This window comes from Bombina bombina, chromosome 2 (genome assembly GCF_027579735.1).
Source record: "Bombina bombina isolate aBomBom1 chromosome 2, aBomBom1.pri, whole genome shotgun sequence".
Lineage (NCBI taxonomy): Eukaryota > Metazoa > Chordata > Amphibia > Anura > Bombinatoridae > Bombina > Bombina bombina.
In genome coordinates, this window is record NC_069500.1 from 1,063,049,631 (window position 1) to 1,063,072,571 (window position 22,941).

Sequence of the window (22,941 nt, forward strand, 5' to 3'; positions counted from 1 at the left end):
ATTTGCATACAAAGAGAGAAGCGCTCTACCAGGAACGAACAACAGCTCAGTGGCTTGTTCTATGGCGATTTACCACCCGGAAGCAGCCTCTTTTAGACCAGTGTGCTTTTCACAGAAGAAAACTTTCCTGAAGTATATCAGTCTGATCCCGCCAAGTAAGGTCAGTCCAGCCCCGAAATACCAGGCAATTCTCCTCTGAACAAGGAACATGACAACCCCAGACGATCGTTTCGGCCTTCTATGGGCCTCGTCAGTGAGGTGCAGCCACATTCCTCTAAGCACACTGAGCAAGGAGTCCACGTCTGGTTTCCCCCATCACCCATAGGGAGACTTCCCCAGGGTCATAATAATTTGCATACAAAGAGAGAAGCGCTCTACCAGGAACGAACAACAGCTCAGTGGCTTGTTCTATGGCGATTTACCACCCGGAAGCAGCCTCTTTTAGACCAGTGTGCTTTTCACAGAAGAAAACTTTCCTGAAGTATATCAGTCTGATCCCGCCAAGTAAGGTCAGTCCAGCCCCGAAATACCACGCAATTCTCCTCTGAACAAGGAACATGACAACCCCAGACGATCGTTTCGGCCTTCTATGGGCCTCGTCAGTGAGGTGCAGCCACATTCCTCTAAGCACACTGAGCAAGGAGTCCACGTCTGGTTTCCCCCATCACCCATAGGGAGACTTCCCCAGGGTCATAATAATTTGCATACAAAGAGAGAAGCGCTCTACCAGGAACGAACAACAGCTCAGTGGCTTGTTCTATGGCGATTTACCACCCGGAAGCAGCCTCTTTTAGACCAGTGTGCTTTTCACAGAAGAAAACTTTCCTGAAGTATATCAGTCTGATCCCGCCAAGTAAGGTCAGTCCAGCCCCGAAATACCAGGCAATTCTCCTCTGAACAAGGAACATGACAACCCCAGACGATCGTTTCGGCCTTCTATGGGCCTCGTCAGTGAGGTGCAGCCACATTCCTCTAAGCACACTGAGCAAGGAGTCCACGTCTGGTTTCCCCCATCACCCATAGGGAGACTTCCCCAGGGTCATAATAATTTGCATACAAAGAGAGAAGCGCTCTACCAGGAACGAACAACAGCTCAGTGGCTTGTTCTATGGCGATTTACCACCCGGAAGCAGCCTCTTTTAGACCAGTGTGCTTTTCACAGAAGAAAACTTTCCTGAAGTATATCAGTCTGATCCCGCCAAACCTATTATGATCTCAAACCATCCAAAAAGGAATATGAAATAAATGATAAAGTTTTTCTTTATAATTTTGGAAGAGATCAGGTTAAGGAGAAAAAATTTCTTCCATCATGGAAGGGTCCTTTTGTCGTTATTGACAAAATATCTCCAGTTGCCTATAAAATTAGGATCCCTAAAAATGATACGTTTTATGGATAAATGGGTCCATATTAGTTGCAAGCATGCCATCCTAGGTCCCGACTACAAGTCATAGAGGGAGAATGAAAGTTAATTTTCCCAAATACACTAATGAAATGCTGTAGTTAAAGCATATATAAAAGAGATATAGCTAGAGAGCATAAATATGAGGATTGAAAAATAACGGACTCTCTTCTGGGAAGACTGTCTATAATGCATATACACTCACCAATAACCACTGGATTTCAGTCCATTCCAATACATGTGTCCCACATATCTTAAAATGGAAAGGGGTATTTATGTCAGGGTATAGCTGAGTGATATTTAATATATATATATCATCATATTGATTAATATTGCACCCATATAAAAGCTGTTTTGACAAAAAATGCTTTGACTATTTGTAAATGACTGAGGTGGTTTACACAGACCCCACTTACTGATTAAGATGCACTACATAGAAAGAAAGTATGTTTACTCAGACCTACTGCTGTTCAGATGTTCACTAGCCAGAACTTCTAAAGAGCAAATGTGGTGTGTTTGCTCTTTAGAGCAAACATTTGTCCCAGTCTCAGAGAAGAGGTCATTTCAATAGAGTTTTTGTTATATGGTTTTCCCAGATTAAAATTTTTCAATTAATTTACCCTAAGAAAAATTGCCTAGATCAGGATGCCACCTGTGGCGCCCGCAGACACTGAGTCTGTACTTTAGTGGAGATATGCTCAGAATCCCAGAATATGGTAAGTTAACAGATACATAAGGTAATCAACATGATGGATCACTAGGTCCTTTTGAAGTCCCAATACACAATATGCTGTCTAGAGGAGACATATTTTCATCTTGTGGAAGTTGAAAGCATATAAGATTGAAACTTTAAAGCTAAAATAAATTGTCTATAGTTTTCAAATATTTAATATGTACCTCAGACTGTCTGAATAATATATATATGAGTCTAAGAGATACATCACATGTTATACCCTGTGTTGGATATAAAGTGAATTAAAAAAAAAAATATATATATATATATATATATATATATATATATATCTGTATGATATTTCAAATGTTTAATCAACTATTTCAGAATAAATTTCATTTTTTTTATTACAGGCATATGATGTTCCAAGATATCTAAATTCTAGATTGGGCTCTGAATTGACTGATCCATCCCTAATAATTTGTACTATCAAATATACCATAATTGTGCCTTTATACACTCAAAAATGGGAGAAATATGGTGTGCACTAAATATGGAATATACTGTATTTATATTAAAATGGAATGATGCTTAAATATAGATCTGGCTATATGATTAATTACATCAGACTGCTACTTACAGCCTCCGATGAAGTGCATGTGCGTATGCTCGAAATGCGTCAGGCCATCCTGCACAGTGCCTATGATTTAAGCACATCTCAATAAATGATCTTTTAAAGCATTATACCAGACCAGTCTCGGTCTTCTTACTTGATTACAGACTATATTTATATGATATAAAATAGTAGGAAATATATATTAAAAAAAATACCCATGTTTGGACTTGAAAATACACACTCAGTTAAACTAAAAAGCCCATATAACATTGACCAGAGGCTTTATTAAAGCTAGGAAATAATAAGTATATTAAATATACATTTATAAAAATATATAAGGAAATATATTATTCCTGTAGCTGAATGCTTTACTACATGGAACTACGTTCCAAATTCCTGTTTTCCCCCGGCGTTCGATATGAGGTAATGCAGACAAAAGGTATTTGGTTACCAGGCCTGCAGAAATTACCCAGGGCCAGTGAGAGCTAAGCTCAGACTCAAAGGGCGTACCCAGAGAATTTTCATTGGAATATTTAGAAATGAAGGTGGAGTTTGTGACAGGCAAAATCATTATGCAAGAGACACACAAGGACACACTTTGGTTTGGGGCCTGACTTTAAAGAACTCTCTGTTGGAAAGAGAGATATACCTCTGTGTTTGTTATAACCTGTTTGCAAAATAGTAATACCAACATGTATGACTTTGGAAAAACCCTGAATGGAAAAGCTGAACTCTCAAATTGGTTTGCTTGTAATGTACAAGCGTTTTGATGTTTTTAATGTTTTAACACAAATACATTCTTTATTGCTGTAGTTTAATTGAAGCCAGGGGCGTGTTAACAGAGCGGCCAACAAGGGTGGTGCCTAGGGTGACGGATTTTGGGAGGCGGCACTTGTCCACACCAGTGTCCACACCAGTGACCACACTGCACTAACGCTGCTTTGAAAAAAAAAAATTTTTTTAACTTTGAGCGGGAGTTCACGGCGGCAACGGAGGTGAGACTGAGTAGTGACAGTCACAAGAATATCAGGCCGTCGGCAGTGCAACACCAGAGAGATGGGGAACAGGAAAGTAAGGTATACCAAGGCCGGAGGCCCTTTTAGTGATCATGCGAGGAAAGGCTCCATCAGGGGAGGGGTGTGTTTAACTGTGTTACACTACTAGTGTCACTGTCAGGCTGTCAGCGCATTCTCAGACACTTGATAGCGCTCACTGCTGTGAGTGTGAGCAGAAGAAAAGAGAGGAAAATGACTGAGAGAGAGGTCATAAACACTTTGCTCAGTGCTGGTAGCAGTCATTGATGTAAATGGGGACACAGAAGCCGGGTGGACAGTAGCTGGGAGGAGATTATGAGGAGAAGGGAGGTATCATGGGTGGAGGGTAAGCATAGTGTGCGTTTACTCTGTGGGTCGATTCTCATTTTTGATAGATCCCCTATTTCGACACAACACCAGCTGGATGCGTGACAGATTCCAATGTGCAGTGTGGCAGTGCGGACCTCCGACTGGTACTTGACAAACTGTTGGCTCAGCTGGCCTCCTTCTCTGCCTGCTCTCTTCATGGTACATTCCTCATTACTGGGTCTTTAAACTTTTATAAAATCTTTCAGAGTGTGCAGGGCCGAGCGGTGCCGAAGCAGTTGTTACAAATTACATCAACAGCGTTTGGCCCTGCACACTCTGAAAGATTTAATAAAAGTTTAGAGATCCATCCAGTAATAAGGAACGTACCATGGAGAGAGCTGGCAGGGAATTTCAAACACATTATTATCAAGTTCAGAAATTCCACAAGAGCCACAAAATGTTTCATAAATGTATTAAACATTTCTTTATTGTCAACATAAATTTACAATCTTGAAAATGCACATATTAATGATAAACCAATAATTTATTGATGCTGCGTTAATAACACTTTAAGTAATTGCAATTCTAATCTATGCTGTGCTGATGTTAAATTTTGTTAATCAATGAGTATATTATATATTTTTTTCTCCCATCTGTCTTTATTAAAAGAATATAGCATACACAATTCACGACATATTCAAGTAAAATAAATCTACTAATTTTAACATAAAACAAAAAGAAAAGATGGTGTCCAAACCTATAGCAAAAATAATGACAATGGAAAAATAACTTGATTGATAAGCTTACCACATTAACTAAGAGGGGGGCTATTAAAGTTCTCAAGTTTTTGTTCTCACATACAATATGCAAACAGGATTTTTTTATGTTAGTCTATGTATTAAAGCATCGATCCGCAATAAAGACACTCAGTGACTTAAAACATAAATGCACCTCCAGGTGCTGATAAATGCATACTAGGTATTCACAGTCCCCCAGATAAACTGTTCATGTATGTTTGTGTATGAGTCTATATATGTATGTGTGTGTGTGTATGTGTGTGTGTGAGAGAGTAGTTGTGTGTGGGGGGGGGAGTGGCTGTGTGTGAAGGAGAGTGGCTGTGTGTGGGGGGGGTGGCTGTGTGTGTGTGGGAGAGGGGCTGTGTGTGTGTGTGTGGGAGAGGGGCTGTGTGTGTGTGTGAGGGAGAGGGGTTGTGTGTTTATATATATATATATATATATATATATATATTCAAATTACACCATGATCAAAATATATTATGGCCAAAAAACAGCCTAAAACTTAGGGGGGTGGGGGGCAGCAGAATTTTAAGTGCCTAGGGCAGCACAAAACCTAAATACGCCACTGATTGAAGCTGGTATTTAAAGAGGTACTTCATAGTTGCAACCTAGTAGTAAATAGACCAGTGTATTTCATAAATCAAATATACTAAGTCAAGTATTATTAAGAAAAGTGTTATGTATTAATATACACAAATTCATTTTTATCTACTGTGAAATAGTTTAGATATTGCATATAAAGTTGGGATTAAATTGGAATTATGTAATACTATATTATTTGATATATGTTGAATTTATAATATAATATATAAATCTCTGGTTATTTAAGTAAAGCACATTAGATTATCTGGGTCTAAAATAGTGAATTATATTTACCTGTAAATCACATTAGATTGTGGGAGTTAAGCTAAGATTTAATTGTGAGAGTTGGATATAGACGAGTCCAAACGTTGTTAAATAAGCTATATATATTGAACTGGTTAAACTTTCTGGCTATTTACAAATTGCTCTTGTAAAGTTTAATGGCAATGTTTAAAGTTTAATTCATTTTGAGTTAAGGTTAATTTATAGAAATATTGTGTCCATAATATTGAGGTACCAGACAATTAATTGAATATTGATTAATCTAAATATTTTATAGCCTGCTTTAATATTTTATTAACCATATGTATATTAGGGCTGCATATGCAATTTAAAACCGTGATTAATTGCCACGATTTAAAAACCACGAGAGTTCGCGATTTTTTGCTAAAAAAATAAATCCTCAGATGTGGCTGTAGTGCATTGATTTGTATGTGATTCCTTGCAAAACAGCTCCATCTAATGGTTGCTTTTAGCACACATTTGTAAAATGGCTGTTTTACTTTCACTTTCTGTTTGTGATCTCAGTAGCAGTCGATCAATCTATAGAAGTCTAAAAGCAGAGCCCATGCAGGAGAGTGAAGAGGAAGGAAAGCTACTTACTTATATTTCCCCCTAGGGACGTCTGCAGTCTGAAACTTAGGGTATTTAATCATTATGGAAGCTCCCACACAATCTCCTGCTCTCTGAGAAACGGCTCAAATACATAGCAGATGCAGTCAACCCCACAGGTGCCAAAAAGGATAAAACTGCAGTCCCCTCTGCTAGCTAGATGCTGGGTTAACTGCATCTACAATGTATTTGATATCAGCAAGGCACAGCATTTCTGAAAGGAGCAGTCCCCCATCCCTACTGCTATATGCCTGTATTAGATTCCTGCACAGGAGCAGGGCTCATAATAAAACAAGATAAAATGTTTAAAAAAAAGAAGAAGAAATATATATATATATACACACACACATATATGTGTGTGTAACTGTGTATGTGATTGTATATATATATATGTGCGTATATATATATATATATATATATATATATATATATATATATACAGTTATATATATATATACACACACACGGTTTGTATTTTTATGCTCCAGAGTGTATTGGACATTGAGAAACATGTACATTAAGATTCTGTAGTCTTGAATAAAAAATTTATTGAAAAAACATAAATTATGCTCACCTGATAATTTAATTTCCATCTGTGGGAGGAGAGTCCACGGCTTCAATCATTACTTGTGGGAATTAAGAACCTGGCCACCAGGAGCAGGCAAAGACACCCTAGCCAAAGGCTTAAATACCTCCCCCACTTCCCTCATCCCCCAGTCATTCTGCCAAGGGAACATGGAACAGTAGGAGAAATATCAGGGTATAAATGGTGCCAGAAGAACAAAAATAGATTTAAGTCCGCCCACAGGGAAACGTGTGGGAGCCATGGACTCTCCTCCCACAGATGGAAATTAAATTATCAGGTAAGCATAATTTATGTTTTCCATCTTAATGGGAGGAGAGTCCACGGCTTTATTCATTACTTGTGGGAAACAAATACCCAAGCTCTAGAGGACACTGAATGAAAAAAATGGGAGGGCAAAAGGAGACGGACCCTAAACTGAGGGCACCACATCCTGCAAAACCTTTCTCCCAAAAGCCTCTTCTACCGAAGCAAAGACATCAAATTTGTAAAATTTAGCAAAAGTATGTAAGGAGGACCAAGTAGCCGCCTTACAAATCTGCTCCATAGATACCTCATTCTTAAAGGCCCATGAAGAAGCCACAGCCCTAGTTGAGTGAGCCGTAATCCTCTGAGGAGGCTTATGTCCCCCCGTCTCATAGGCCAAGCGAATAATGCTCCTCAACCAAAAAGATAGTGAAGTGGGAGAGGCCTTCTGCTCCTTGCGCTTCCCCGAATATACCACAAATAAGGACAAAGTCTGTCTGAATTCCTTCATAGCCTGAAGATAGAATTTAAAGGCTTGTACCACATCCAAATTATGAAGGAACCTTTCCTTTGAAGAAGAAGGGTTATGACACAAAGAAGGAACTACTATCTCCTGATTGATGTTACAATTCGACACAACCTTGGGAAGAAATCCCAACTCAGTGCAAAGAACAGCCTTGTGGGCGGGAAAAACCAGGTAAGGAGGCTCACATTGCAAGGCCGCCAACTCAGAGACTCTGTGTGCCGATGCAATAGCCAATAGGAATAGAACCTTCCAGGAAAGAATTTTAATGCAACAGTAGAGATAAATCCGAAATATGTCTGTCACGAATACCCCATGATTGAGATGCCAAGGGGTTAATTCTCTTTAGCCTGTGAGCTAAAAAAACATTTTTTTTTCAAGAAGAACTGTGTCCTGTGTTTATGTTGTTTGTTTTTTGTGATAAAATCAGACCCATTATAAATTGTTTCAGAGTTCCACTTGAATAAAGGTTATCATATAGGCATTGGTGCATTCAGGCAGTAAAAGTGTCGGTTTTAGAGACACAGAGCAGACACTGATAAGGTCAATAAAAGGATATGGGTATAATGTAGACATATGTTTAAAATATGTTATGACATTAGATGAAGGTAAATATGATAATTATGTCATATTTGGTATCAAATTGATTCTCACAATGTAAATAAGAGATTGCCTTTCTGTCTATATGAAAATGGATGTATCTAGCAGAAATTATTATGTGTTCTATAATTTCAGGCAAAGACTTAGAGTTTATTGACCGTCGTAAAAGATAAGGGGCTTCTAAGCCCCTGCAGAGGGTTGGGCAAGCAACCTGATCTCCTGAAAATTGTATAAAGTTTTGTGTTTTAAGATGTCAAATTGTCATTCTTACAAGGGAAGCTGTTACAAAAAAACAGAGTAAGGACCCATTGCTTCATGCCATCTCCCTGGCACACAGATTCCAATGACTAGTACAGTATGAGGTTTCTATTTTCTTCTTTTTATTTTGAAAAACTGTTTGCTTGTGTGTAATTTTATGTGCAACAACTTTTTATTAATAATGCATTGTGCATAATAATGTTTGGCATAATAAATAATTCATTTATTAAACTTTGGCCTTTGTCTAATATTTGAACCATGTTACTGAAAGAGACTGGAGTATTTTAGGTTATTTTCTGCTAAATTGTATTCTAAGAGTTAATGTGTAAATCTGGGTTTTCCTTAAGATTTCCCATATCATATAATCTTAAGTGGTGGCAGCTAGATATTCTAGTTAGTTTAGTGTGGGTGGCATTAAAGGGGAGTTTTGGGCATTTCTTTTATTTCTAGTACAGACTAGAGAGTGTTGTTAACCCTTGCACCCACTGAACTAATTCACAAGCTTACCTGGCGTGGCTAGATTCTGACATATTAGTGACAGCAGAAGGGGTCTGATAACCCTTTCTGTGCCAAACAAGTGACTGGCGCAGGGTTGGATAACCCTGGTTATCACACTGTCCCTTTAAGGAACTGGCGGCAAGTCCCTTCTCCAACCCCTCCTGTAGGAAGGACAGGATTCTGGATACCCTAACCTTATGCCAGGGATATCCAGGTTCCTCACACCAGGACAAGTAGGTCCTCCACACCTTATGATAGATGCGCTGAGTGACCAGTTTCCTGGCTTGAATGAGAGTATCAATCACTCTGTCAGAAAAACCTCTATTGGCTAGGACTAAGCATTCAATTTCCACGCAGTCAGCCTCAGAGAATCGAGATTTTGATGTAGAAAGGGACCCTGAACCAGCAGATCTCTGCGATAAGGTAACCTCCATGGAGGAGACAATGACATCCCACCAGATCTGCAAACCACATCCTCCATGGCCACGACAGAGCAATTAGAATAGCCGAAGCTTGCTCCTGCTTGATGCGGGCCACTACCTGAGGTAGAAGTAGTAATGGTGGAAATATGTAGACTAGGTTGAACCCCCAAAAGCATCTATCAGCTCTGCTTGGGGATCCCTGTACCGCGACCCATATCTCGGGATGGATAGACTATTCCCCCGGATGAAACGATTGTCTTCTGAGAAAATCTGCTTCCCAGTTGTGCACACCCAGGATGTGGATCGCTGATAGCAAACAGTTGTGGGTCTCCTGCCACTCCAGAATCTGAGATACTTCCCTCATGGCTAGGGAGCTTCTCGTTCCCCCCTGATGGTTGATGTAAGCCACTGAGGTAATGTTGTCTGACTGGAATCTGATGAATCAGGACGACCCCAGAAGGGGCCAAGCCTTCAGAGCATTGAAGATCATTTGAAGTTCCAGAATATTGATTGGGAGAAGCGACTCCTCTTGAGTCCACCTGCCCTGTGCGTTCCCGGCACCACAAACAGCTCCCCATCCGGACAGACTTTCCTCCGTGGTCACAATCTCCCAGTATGGTCTCAAGAAGGATTTCCCCTGGGACAGTTGGTCCGGGCAGCTCCACCAAGAGAGGGTTTCCCTAACCAGGATCGGACTGGGAAATCAGACCGGCCCTGGAAATTTGTATACACAGGCCCAGCACCGCCCCCTCCAGCCCAGCCACACCCCTCCAGCACAGCCACACCCCTCCAGTGAGAATTATAAAAGAAAATACAGAGTTCTGATTATGTTTATGGAAAAAAATTTTTGACTATCAACATTAAAAAAATATATTTTTATATTAATTAGTCGCATAAATGGCTAAAATGAACTTGTTCATTGCGGAAACAATCAATGTATTATGGTGAATTATATTAACTGGCTAAATATGATTATTTTGTGTTCCATGAAGTGTGAAAGGGATAACAGTTAAATATACAGTATTAGTAACATAGTAGATGAGGTTGAAAAAAGACCGAAGTCCATTGAGTTCAACCTATACAAATCTAAAATGTATACAAAAAGCTCCAGTTAAACTTAAATAATTCCACTAAAAGGTGACCCATTTAATACTAGCAATCATATCCATGAATTTTGTTTATAGACAGAAATGTATCCAAATAATTTTTAAATGTATCTAGGGTATTGGCATTCACTACCTCCTTTGGTAATGAGTTTCACAATTTTATTGCTCTTACAGTGAAAAAACTTTTCCGTTGCAGGAAATTAAATCTCCTTTCCTCCAACCTTAAATTGTGACCTCTGGTCACAAACAATTTTCTTGGAATAAACAGAGCTTCTGCCATCTCTATATATGGGCCTTGAATATATTTATATAAAGTAATCATGTCACCTCATAAGCGCCTTTTTTCTAAAGAAAACAGACCCAGTTTAGCTAGCCTCTCCTCATAGGTTAAATTCTCCAATCCCCTTATTAGCTTTGTGGCCCTTCTCTGAACTTTTTCTAGTTCTGCAATATATTTTTTTGTGATTGGACCCCAGAACTGCACTCCATTCTCAAGGTGAGGTCTTACCAGGGCTTTATATAGTGACAGAATTATGCTTTCCTCCCTTGAGTCAATGCCTCGTGTAATACGTGCTAGTATCTTATTAGCCTTTGAAGCTGCTGCCCTGCATTGTGCACCCATCTTTAGCTTGTTATCTATTACTACCCCCAAATCCCTTTCCTCCTGTGTTTGGCTAAGTCTTGTTCCATTTAAATAATACGTTGCCTGCTTATTTTTACTTCTAAAATGTAGAACCTTGCATTTTCCCGTATTAAATCTCATTTTCCATTTACCTGCCCATACTTCTAATTTTTGCAGGTCCCTTTGAAACGAAAGTTCATCCTGCTCTGACCTAATGACCTTACTTAATTTAGTATCATCTGTAAAAATAGAGATGTTGCTATTTAATCCTAGCTCCAAGTCATTTATAAAAATATTAAAAAGAATAGGGCCCAGCACTGATCCCTGGGGTACTCCACTGATTACCTTTGTCCAATCTGAGTATGATCCATTTACTACTACTCGTTGCTCCCTATCTTTTATCCAGTTATTTTTCCATAAACTAACATTTTCAGCTATTCCCAGTCCCTTAATTTTGTGCATTAATCTCTCATGTGGCACTGTATCAAACGCCTTTGCAAAATCTAAGTATATCACATCAACTGATTCCCCTTTATCTATATTTTTACTTACTTCCTCATAGAATCTAATTAGATTAGTTTGACATGATCTATTTCTCATAAAACCATGCTGATTAGAACTCATAATCTTGTTTACACGAATATGATCATCAATATAATCCCTTATAATCCCTTCAAATATCTTCCCCACTATTGATGTCAGACTAACTTGTCTATAGCTTCCTGGATCATCCCTACTTCCCTTTTTGAAGAGTGGCACCACATCAGCTTTATGCTAATCCTTGGGTACCATGCCTGAGGATAATGAGTCTTGAAAAATTAAGAGTAGAGGTTTGTCTATAACAGTGCTAAGTTCCCTTAACACCCTTGGGTGTATTCCATCTGGGCCTGGAGTTTTATTTACCTTAATATTATCCAATTTGTTCCTGATATCCTCTATACATAACCCAGTTAATGGTATGGGCTGGCATGTTCTATTTTGTTCCAAACTATCATCCAATGGTTCCTCTCTTGTGTATACTGAAGAAAAAAACTGGTTTAGTATCTCAGCCTTCTCCCTGTCACTGTTAATCATGCTACCCTCCCCGCATTTTAATGTACCTATATTGTCTTTCTTAGATTTTTTGCTATTTATGTACTTAAAGAACCTTTTAGGGTTAAATTTAGAATCCTTTGCAATTAATTTTTCAATTTCAATTTTGGCTAATTTGATTGCTTTTTTGCATGCTTTGTTACATTCCTTATAAATATGGAATTTTGAGTCTGTACTATTTTCTTTGAATAAATTAAATGCCCTACATTTTTTCCTAATTTCTCTTAACACATTTATATTCAGCCACATTGGCTTGGATTTTTTATTTTTATTTTTATAATCATATGGTATTTGTTGATATGTATATTTATTTAACAAAGTTTTAAATGTTATCCATTTATCCTCTGTATTTTTATTAGAGAATACTTTGTCCCAATTTATGTTATTTAATGATTTCCTTAAATCGTTGAATTTTGCTTTCTTAAAATTAAAAGTCTTGGTTAAACCTTTAAGACACTGCTTATGAAAAGAGATTTCAAATGTGACCATGTTATGATCACTGTTACCCAAATGTTCTTTGACTTCTATGTTTGATATTATATCTGTATTATTTGATAGCACTAAATCCAATATAGCGTTACTCCTAGTTGGCTCCTCTATTAATTGTGACAAGAAGTTATCCCTGAGAACATTTAAAAATCTATCCCCCTTAGCTGAATTACTAGTTTCATTGGCCCAGTTTATATCAGGGTAGTTAAAATCTCCCATAATTACAGCACTGTTATTAGCAGCCTTACCTATTTCTATTAGTAGTTGAGTTTCATCCAGGTCACTAATGTTGGGGGGCTTGTAGCATGTACCTAGTAATATTCTTTAGGATTTTTATCTATCAATCTTTATTTCCACCCACAGGGTCTCTACATTGTCGCCTGTATCAGAAATATCTTCCCTTATTGTAGATTTAACGTTAGGTTTAATATACATGCAGATTCCTCCACCCCTTTAATTATTTCTGTCCCTCCTAAATAAATTATACCCCTCTAAGTTAACTGCCCAGTCATGTGAATCATCCCACCAAAATGTTACATTATCGATCCCCAACAATCTATTTTAATGATGATTTTAAAATAACTATGCAAAGTAATATATTTCTGGTTCTCCCTGCAGCAAAAGGGGTTCATTTTAAAGCACAGGCGCTTCACTTGTACCCATGTGGTCTCTCCCCCCTGCCTTATCATTTGGTACTCACGGAATTTAGAGGTGTTGCTGCTGATGCCGAGCAATGCCTTCCCTGGGGTGCGGTCACACAGTTTCCTGCAGCCGTACCCTGCGTCTGGTGAGCCAGGGCTGGGTGATGAGGACTCATGTGAACATTTCACGCATCTTCAGTACCGGTGTTCACCTGTCAGGCCCACGAAACCAACAGACAGGAAACAGCGCAGCCCATCACATTGCAAAGCTCGATGGGATTGGGAGAGTGGTTTCCGGCGCACAATGGACGCTGGGATTTGTAGTTTGGGCCATAAATCCAGATACTACTTACTATAGTATTCTATGGAGTTCTGGAGCGATACTGCGCCTGCCAGTGATGGTGGCCCCGACTCGTCGACTCTGTGTACAGTGCTGCTTGCTGCTGGTGGCTCTCATTGCTGCTCTCTCTCCACTGCAGCTGAGCAGCCTCTTCCAGCCGGCGGTCCACTGGGAATTTTCCCGGTATCCCGGCGGCCCAATCCGGCCCTGACCCTAACACCAATCAACAAGTAACCCCCACAAAACAAAGGCTATCTAAAAGAACTACTATAAAAATTGCCCATTTAGCTGGGCTTGCCCTTAGAAGGAAATTTATCCACAGTACAGTGTAACAGCTGCTGAATTTTCAGACTGGACACAATCAAGGTCTTAAACTCTATACTTACAGATGGCATTGTGAGCAAATCCTTCTGTGTCACAGTTATCTCTGGCACAACATGCAACTGGTTAGGTCCATCTGTGTGCTCCTGGAAAAGCTAAGGGGGGAAAAAAAAAACATATAACAATATAACAAACTGTTTACCAACAAGAAAACAAGAAATAATTAACCAGGTTTTTCATGTTTCCAGCTTAATTGAATTACTAAAATATAATTCACATATTGATAGTGGGCAATCTTCATCAATTGTATAATTACTATTACCTTCTGCATAGGGGCTACAAGGTCAATGTCATACACCATGAATCCATCTACTCCAGCATTGATTTCAAACAGTTTCAGCCTATATAAAGAATTGACAGGAAAGCCTTATATATGCCTATTATTAAAACAAGTATTTGAGTAATGTCATTGCAAGCAATACTAACATGCTGTAATGTTTAGTTCTTTGTACATTCAAAATATAATGTAAACAGATATCTGAATTCTTTTTAGGGACATCACGTCTTTTAAAAATAAATAGGGTGCTCCAAACTGTATATCATTTGTAATACAGGTAGAAAACCCTTTATCCAAACTGCTTGGGACCAGAAAAGGTTTGGATTTCCAAATAGTTCAGATTTTTGAATATTTACATCTGTAAAATGATAAAAGAAACAAGAAACAGAGGCGCCAACATAGCCTAGTACAACCAGAACAAGAAACTTCACTTAGGACAAGTACAGATGTATACTCACAAGTGGGACGCACCCTCTGGTGCTAATGATGCAGACTGGAGCCTCCGAGTGGTCCAGCTCACTGAAGTACTCTGGGAATCAATCAGGATCCTTAGAGGAGCTTGTAGTAATATTCCTGAGTAGACATAAAACATGAACATAGCCCAGTAACGTTTGGAACAGGACAGAGAGTTGGTAAGATATAACACTTACAAGATCCAATTCACCTGCAGGTGCACTCACAGCAGACTGGGACCTATCAGTCGCCCAGTAGACTGAATACTCCAGGCAAAACCAGCGGTTTTCTCTGATGGACAGTTACCAAAAAAACGGCAAATATAAACAAAAAATACACCATAAAAGAAGCAAGTGTATGTAAATAAAATCTGGGCGACTGATAGGTCCCAGTCTGCTGTGAGTGCACCTGCATTGGATCTTGTAAGTGTTATATCTTACTACAAGCTCCTCTAAGGATCCTGATTGATTCCCAGAGTACTTCAGTGAGCTGGACCACTGGGAGGCTCCAGTCTGCATCATTAGCACCAGAGGGTGCGCCCCACTTGTGAGTATACATCTGTACTTGTCCTAAGTAAAGTTGCTTGTTCTGGTTGTACTAGGCCATGTTGGCGCCTCTGTTTCTTGTTTCTTTTATCAGTTATCAACACCACAGGAAGACCATCCTATGACTGAGAGCTGCTACGTTGTATTCGGGTTCACCTGTTTTGGAATCATCCTGCATAATCCACTTTTGGACACTATTTGGTATTTTTTATATCATTGGTTTATACACTGGTTATACCAATTTGTGGTTTTGTAGTTACCTGTTGTGTACCCATTGTTACATGTATCTTTGCTGAGGAGGCGCCCCCTAAGGGTGTGGTACACGGTGGTGTACACCACACTCTCATTACTATTACATCTGTAAAATGAGACAGCTTGGCGAGGGAATGAGACTAAGAAGTAGATTTATTAAATGTCTCTGTAGCGGATCATGTCCGCCTGACATTGCAAAACTCAGACAGCATATGCTATCTAGTGAAATGCTAGTGCAATGCCGCCCCCTGCACATTCGCGGTCGCTAGCTGGGGGTGTCAATCATCCCGATTGGATACGATTCGGATTGCTGTCTGCCACCTCTGAGTTAAGGACCTGAAACTTCGGGGGTAGATTGCAGTGCCCGCTGCTGGATAAATCATTTAGGCCATTCTTTCTCAACCGCGGTCCTCAAGTACCCCCAACAGGTCAGGTTTTGATTATGGCTGAACTAGTGCACAGGTGAAATAATCAGCTGATGGATGAGAGCAGGTTAGTAACCATGGTGTTGCTGATGAGCTGATTACTTCACCTGTGCACTGGTTCAGCTGTAATAAAAACCTGGCCTGTTGGGGATACTTGAGGACCGCAGTTGAGAAACACTGATTTAGGCAATATTTACATGTTATTATATGGCTTATACTTGCAACCTAAATGTAGTTTTATTTAAATTGTAATCAGGGGTCAAGTTGGGCGGGAACGCATTGGAACGGAGTTCCTGCACTATTTTTGCAGGAGGAACTAAGTTTCCTCTGGGCAGAGAACAGAAGCACTTCAGTAAACACTGCTGCTGCTTGTGGGAGGAGCTGGAACACAGTATGGTTAGAGGGATGGTGAGATCCTCTAGTAATGGGCAGTAACACTTCCTACAATACACTAAATGCAAGACTGTCAGCGGTCCTGCTGTTTTATTACCCCTGTTATGAATATTCTCTTTATTATCTGTTATTACACATGGTGCTTACATTTCTGTGTGACTTGCTCTGAGGTTATTTAGCTCCCCTCAGCAGAAACAGGACTATTGCACCTTAAATGGGTGAGACTCTGATAGAGGAGGATTCTCAGGCCCAAAAGCAACCCTTCAACCCTTCATTGGATTTAATTTGCTTTCATTAACTAAAGTGTATCGATTATATACATATAAATACAGTGAGTGTGTGTGTATGTATGTATGTATGTACAGTATGTGTCAATATTAATTGCGAGGGAAAATGGATGTCTTGGTGAGTTCCCACACTTTTTTTTTGTAGGACTTGAACCCTGATTGTAATACTTTTGTATATATAGAACCATCAGAACAATAGTACAGTACTGTAATCAAAATGTAATAGTTGTTTTAAATAAAGATAGACTATTATTAGACTGTTGTTTGCATTTTAGAAGACAAATACCAAAGACACAGGCAGAGAAGTAAAAAGTTTGGATTTCAGAATAAGGTTGGATATTGGAATTCCGGATTTGGGGATTTGTACCTGTAATAGGTTTACATATGGGTACTGGTTCAGCTAAAGTAACAAATGGATCCTGTTTAAATACCAGATATAAAATATTAATCCGTCCATATATTTCAAACACTAGAGGTAGAAGCAATACTATACATATTAATAATAACAAAATTAAGTTAAAAAACATAAATCCACACATTGAAAAACACATAAATAAGGATGATTACAAAATTAAATATTAATACTGAGCTGACTATAATGCTCTGATGGTCCCACAACTATTTGCAAGAAATTCCGAAACCTCTCCTTCAGATTTTTAATCAAGCTAAATATAATAAAGCAAAGAAAAAAGGGGCCAAGGGATTTTATTTCACTGAAGAGGAAGATGGTTGTAGAATATATTGCTCCCTATGTAAAACTGTAAAGAAAAATATTCTAAACCAATTGCTATCTTGATTTTAGGATAATGTGCCCCATTAATGTATTCCATTTGCAAATTATAAAAACCTAAAAAGTAGTGGAGATTCTTACCGTCTCACGGCTTCAACTACACTATGATACTCTTTGCTATTTCGCTCCTCTGGTAGCAACAGTGCAGCCATTCCTCCTGTAGCCAGCGCTCCTCTTCTGTGACACGTCTGGACAAGCAGATCCATATAACGTTTAAGAAACAACTTTTCCATATTAACATATTTACTGCGATCTGGTAACAAGAACTCAAGACGGTGACCTGAGAAAAGTATTAATAATAAAGTTGTTAAAAGTGTCAATACAACCTTAGCTCCTGTTTGCTGATTATTATATTTTCTCACCGAATTTGCTAACAAATGAGGCTGAATAATCCCAGATCCCACAGTTTAACCCAGCAGAGTGATCTCTGAGCTCAAATAAGATCTCTTCCATCTCAAACGATGCCAATACACTCTCAATTAAAACTGTGGCTTTAATGCTTCCAAGTGGCAAATTAAGCTGTGTAACAAATAACAACATAGGAAATGTTATTTTTCTTAAAATACATAAGAATAGAGACACAAATATATTAATTAAATATTAACTGCTGCCTTGAACCTAAGATTTAAATTGGATAATTGTTGGTTTGTAGTAGGGCTGGGCGATATGGAAAAAAATTAAAATCGCTATTTTGGACCCAAAAACCTGTGATTTTAAAAATAATTTTTTTTAAACATAAATTTCTCACTAAAAAATGCATTAAACTGTACAGAATCTTAAAGTACACATTTCTCACTGACCAATACAGGCTGAGATCATTAAAATACACACAACAAAACTAGTTTACGTTTATATAGATGTGTGTATAAATTATATATATATATATATATATATAAAAAAATGTATAAATTATATAAATATATATATATATACACGCACACACATTATTTAGAGTTTACTGTCCTTTAATTAAATTTGTAAAAATGTATTCTGTTCTTTACAGACATAACTTTTAAATAATATTGGTTTGGTTTAATTATTCATAAAGTCTTAAATAATTTGTATAATTATTACTCTATTAAAAGGCAATTATAGTGGAAAATATAACAATAGCTATTAAAAGTGTAATTATTTTTTTTTTAAAAAGTGTCATTATTAAAAAGTGTCATTATTTTTTTTGAAGTAATACAAAAATGTCAAATCAAAGCTTGACAGAGAGGCCACTAAATTTTAAAAAAAGTGCAAATCTGAAGTTACTGCATATGTTACGCTCCTTTGAGTGTAAGGTGCTGTGAAGCTGCATATTACCCAGCTGACCCGTTACAATCCCGGTCTAGGTAGACACTATACGGCAGTATGTACAGCGTAGCAGACATGTGGGTTTACTACAGGAACGTTGCTTTGAGTTAAGCACACAGACTCCTGTACCATGCCATGCATAGCACACGTTCTCTGCTCTACCTACCTATACAGATTAGGGGATATGAGTAAGCCCACCGGGGACCATACAGAAGTAATCACACAGTCAGTCACTGCTCCTCCTCCAGCTTTCTTTTATTATTATCAGTTATTTGTAGCGCGCCAACAGATTCCGCAGCGCTAACTTTTCTTTACACAAGGGGCTCCACCACTCTCCTACAATAAAGGAAGAACATATGGAGTATAGCGCAAGCGCAGATTCACAACCTCTTCCTTATGCCCATAAATTTCTGAATGCGTCACTGCAGAGATCAGAGGTACTTTAGTGGCATTAGTACGTCATGGGGAGGGGCTAAAAATTGTGTACTCTCGCGGTTTTTAAATTGCGGCGGTTAATAGAGATTTAAAACCGCATATGTGGTTAATCGTTCAGCCCTAGTTTGTAGTTTACTCTTCCACTTCTATACAAGTGTAAAATCCATTACTTTAGATGCAAATTTCCATTTGAAAATTTGGAAAAGAAAAAGAAAAGCCTGAACATTTTGAGCACATGTAAAATGCAACAAAATGGCCTACATTTAATAAAAGTCATTTGTGAAAAGAATATCCTGCTAAAAACAAACTAACATGCTGCTTAAAAACGGAATCATTCAAATAGATGTGTAGCTGCCCCTAATCAAAGCAGTGAGTTGTAAGATCAGCTTAATTGAAATCAATGGAGCCAATTCTATCTCACATTGGTTAACTTCCCACTGCATAGAACAACTCCTACTGTCAAGGATACCGGCATGTTTTAGAAACAATTCAATACAAATGTATAAAGGTGAGAAAAAAACAGAACTCTCTATAAAACAGTCCACACTAACATATGTACAAAAGAAAACCTGAAAACGTTAAAGTTAGTCGCATCTTTATCAATCCCATATGCTTAGCTGTGGTATAGACTAACAAATATTTGATCATTACAAACATTTACAGAACCTGTTTTGCAAACGTATTTCTAAAGTGTCTGAGTTGTAATCATCGTTTGCATTATATCATGCATTGGAATATTTACCACAACTATATATGTTACTGGCAGGAACTCCCCCTGGCAATCAGCTAGAAACGATAGGCTAAATGAGACTCAATGGATTCTGAAGATGATATCACCTGAACAACAAGGGCCGTTAGCAACCTAAGAAGCATCCATGGCACTAGCCTATTGAGTTAAAAACAACTTGTTATAGGAATAATATTGAAAGCTATAGCCATATTTGCGCATAGGCATGAGGTCCACAGCTAGGGTGGTTTATTTTTGGGTTGGCAAATTATGGATCTCAGCATTGACCTCTAGCGGCTGAGATAAAAATCCTTCTCTTTGCCCTGATAAGCTTCTGCATGCTCCCTCAATAGGAATATTGTTGGTGTGATCACATGTACATGGCATATTATCTGCAGACACTCAGAGGGACAACAGCGGGGGTGGGTGAGAGAATTTCACTGGCATAAAAAGAGGGTTAAATATGTTTATTTTGTTGACTGGTGAAAATAATGTTGAATCATGTTCATTATGTATGTTACTGGCAGAAAGAGGTTAAACCAATTGTTTTGCTGCCAGAAAGGAGTTTGATTCCTGCACACTATATGTGTAACTGGCAAAAAATATAGTTAATTCTGTACACTATGTCATGTGTACTACTGATTTAAAACTAGAAATTAACACCAAAAATACAAACATTTTCTATATCTTAGCCTGTATCCCTGTGCAATACTTACAATTTGAAAACTTTAGCCAATAGCCATGCTAACCATACAGCATAATTCGGATTGGCCCGCATGGCTATTGATAATGAGCTGAAAACGTCACCTTATTAAAAAAAATGGCAATTGCCATGGGCTGCCGGTGGCACTCACTCAGCATAAACTTGCTGAAAAACAGAATTTATGTTTACCTGATAAATTACTTTCTCCAACGGTGTGTCCGGTCCACGGCGTCATCCTTACTTGTGGGATATTCTCTTCCCCAACAGGAAATGGCAAAGAGCCCAGCAAAGCTGGTCACATGATCCCTCCTAGGCTCCGTCTACCCCAGTCATTCGACCGACGTTAAGGAGGAATATTTGCATAGGAGAAACCATATGGTACCGTGGTGACTGTAGTTAAAGAAAATAAATTATCAGACCTGATTAAAAAAAAAAAAACCAGGGCGGGCCGTGGACCGGACACACCGTTGTAGAAAGTAATTTATCAGGTAAACATAAATTCTGTTTTCTCCAACATAGGTGTGTCCGGTCCACGGCGTCATCCTTACTTGTGGGAACCAATACCAAAGCTTTAGGACACGGATGAAGGGAGGGAACAAATCAGGTCACCTAAATGGAAGGCACCACGGTTTGCAAAACCTTTCTCCCAAAAATAGCCTCAGAAGAAGCAAAAGTATCAAACTTGTAAAATTTGGTAAAAGTGTGCAGTGAAGACCAAGTCGCTGCCCTACATATCTGATCAACAGAAGCCTCGTTCTTGAAGGCCCATGTGGAAGCCACAGCCCTAGTGGAATGAGCTGTGATTCTTTCGGGAGGCTGCCGTCCGGCAGTCTCGTAAGCCAATCTGATGATGCTTTTAATCCAAAAAGAGAGAGAGGTAGAAGTTGCTTTTTGACCTCTCCTTTTACCGGAATAAACAACAAACAAGGAAGATGTTTGTCTAAAATCCTTTGTAGCTTCTAAATAGAATTTTAGAGCGCGAACAACATCCAAATTGTGCAACAAACGTTCCTTCTTTGAAACTGGTTTCGGACACAGAGAAGGTACGATAATCTCCTGGTTAATGTTTTTGTTAGAAACAACTTTTGGAAGAAAACCAGGTTTAGTACGTAAAACCACCTTATCTGCATGGAACACCAGATAAGGAGGAGAACACTGCAGAGCAGATAATTCTGAAACTCTTCTAGCAGAAGAAATTGCAACTAAAAACAAAACTTTCCAAGATAATAACTTAATATCAACGGAATGTAAGGGTTCAAACGGAACCCCCTGAAGAACTGAAAGAACTAAATTGAGACTCCAAGGAGGAGTCAAAGGTTTGTAAACAGGCTTAATTCTAACCAGAGCCTGAACAAAGGCTTGAACATCTGGCACAGCTGCCAGCTTTTTGTGAAGTAACACCGACAAGGCAGAAATCTGTCCCTTCAGGGAACTTGCAGATAATCCTTTTTCCAATCCTTCTTGAAGGAAGGATAGAATCTTAGGAATCTTAACCTTGTCCCAAGGGAATCCTTTAGATTCACACCAACAGATATATTTTTTCCAAATTTTGTGGTAAATCTTTCTAGTTACAGGCTTTCTGGCCTGAACAAGAGTATCGATAACAGAATCTGAGAACCCTCGCTTCGATAAGATCAAGCGTTCAATCTCCAAGCAGTCAGCTGGAGTGAAACCAGGTTCGGATGTTCGAACGGACCCTGAACAAGAAGGTCTCGTCTCAAAGGTAGCTTCCAAGGTGGAGCCGATGACATATTCACCAGATCTGCATACCAAGTCCTGCGTGGCCACGCAGGAGCTATCAAGATCACCGACGCCCTCTCCTGATTGATCCTGGCTACCAGCCTGGGGATGAGAGGAAACGGCGGGAACACATAAGCTAGTTTGAAGGTCCAAGGTGCTACTAGTGCATCCACTAGAGCCGCCTTGGGATCCCTGGATCTGGACCCGTAGCAAGGAACTTTGAAGTTCTGACGAGAGGCCATCAGATCCATGTCTGGAATGCCCCACAGCTGAGTGACTTGGGCAAAGATTTCCGGATGGAGTTCCCACTCCCCCGGATGCAATGTCTGACGACTCAGAAAATCCGCTTCCCAATTTTCCACTCCTGGGATGTGGATAGCGGACAGGTGGCAGGAGTGAGACTCCGCCCATAGAATGATTTTGGTCACTTCTTCCATCGCTAGGGAACTCCTTGTTCCCCCCTGATGGTTGATGTACGCAACAGTTGTCATGTTGCCTGATTGAAACCTTAT

The 22,941-nt window shown here is 39.0% G+C and overlaps 1 protein-coding gene across 2 annotated transcripts in view; it reads right to left on the reverse strand.

Annotated features, from left to right (window-relative positions):
• The window catches only part of LOC128650027 (uncharacterized), a 273,926-nt gene that overhangs the window by 129,346 nt on the left and 121,639 nt on the right, over positions 1 to 22,941 (reverse strand). For both annotated transcript variants that reach the window (XM_053703680.1, XM_053703679.1), the window contains 4 exons: positions 17,888 to 18,044; positions 17,607 to 17,805; positions 14,366 to 14,444; positions 14,109 to 14,198 (listed from right to left, as the gene is read on the reverse strand). In XM_053703680.1, the coding sequence (XP_053559655.1) occupies positions 14,109 to 14,198; positions 14,366 to 14,444; positions 17,607 to 17,805; positions 17,888 to 18,044 (525 nt within the window). The remainder of the gene's footprint in view (positions 1 to 14,108; positions 14,199 to 14,365; positions 14,445 to 17,606; positions 17,806 to 17,887; positions 18,045 to 22,941) is intronic.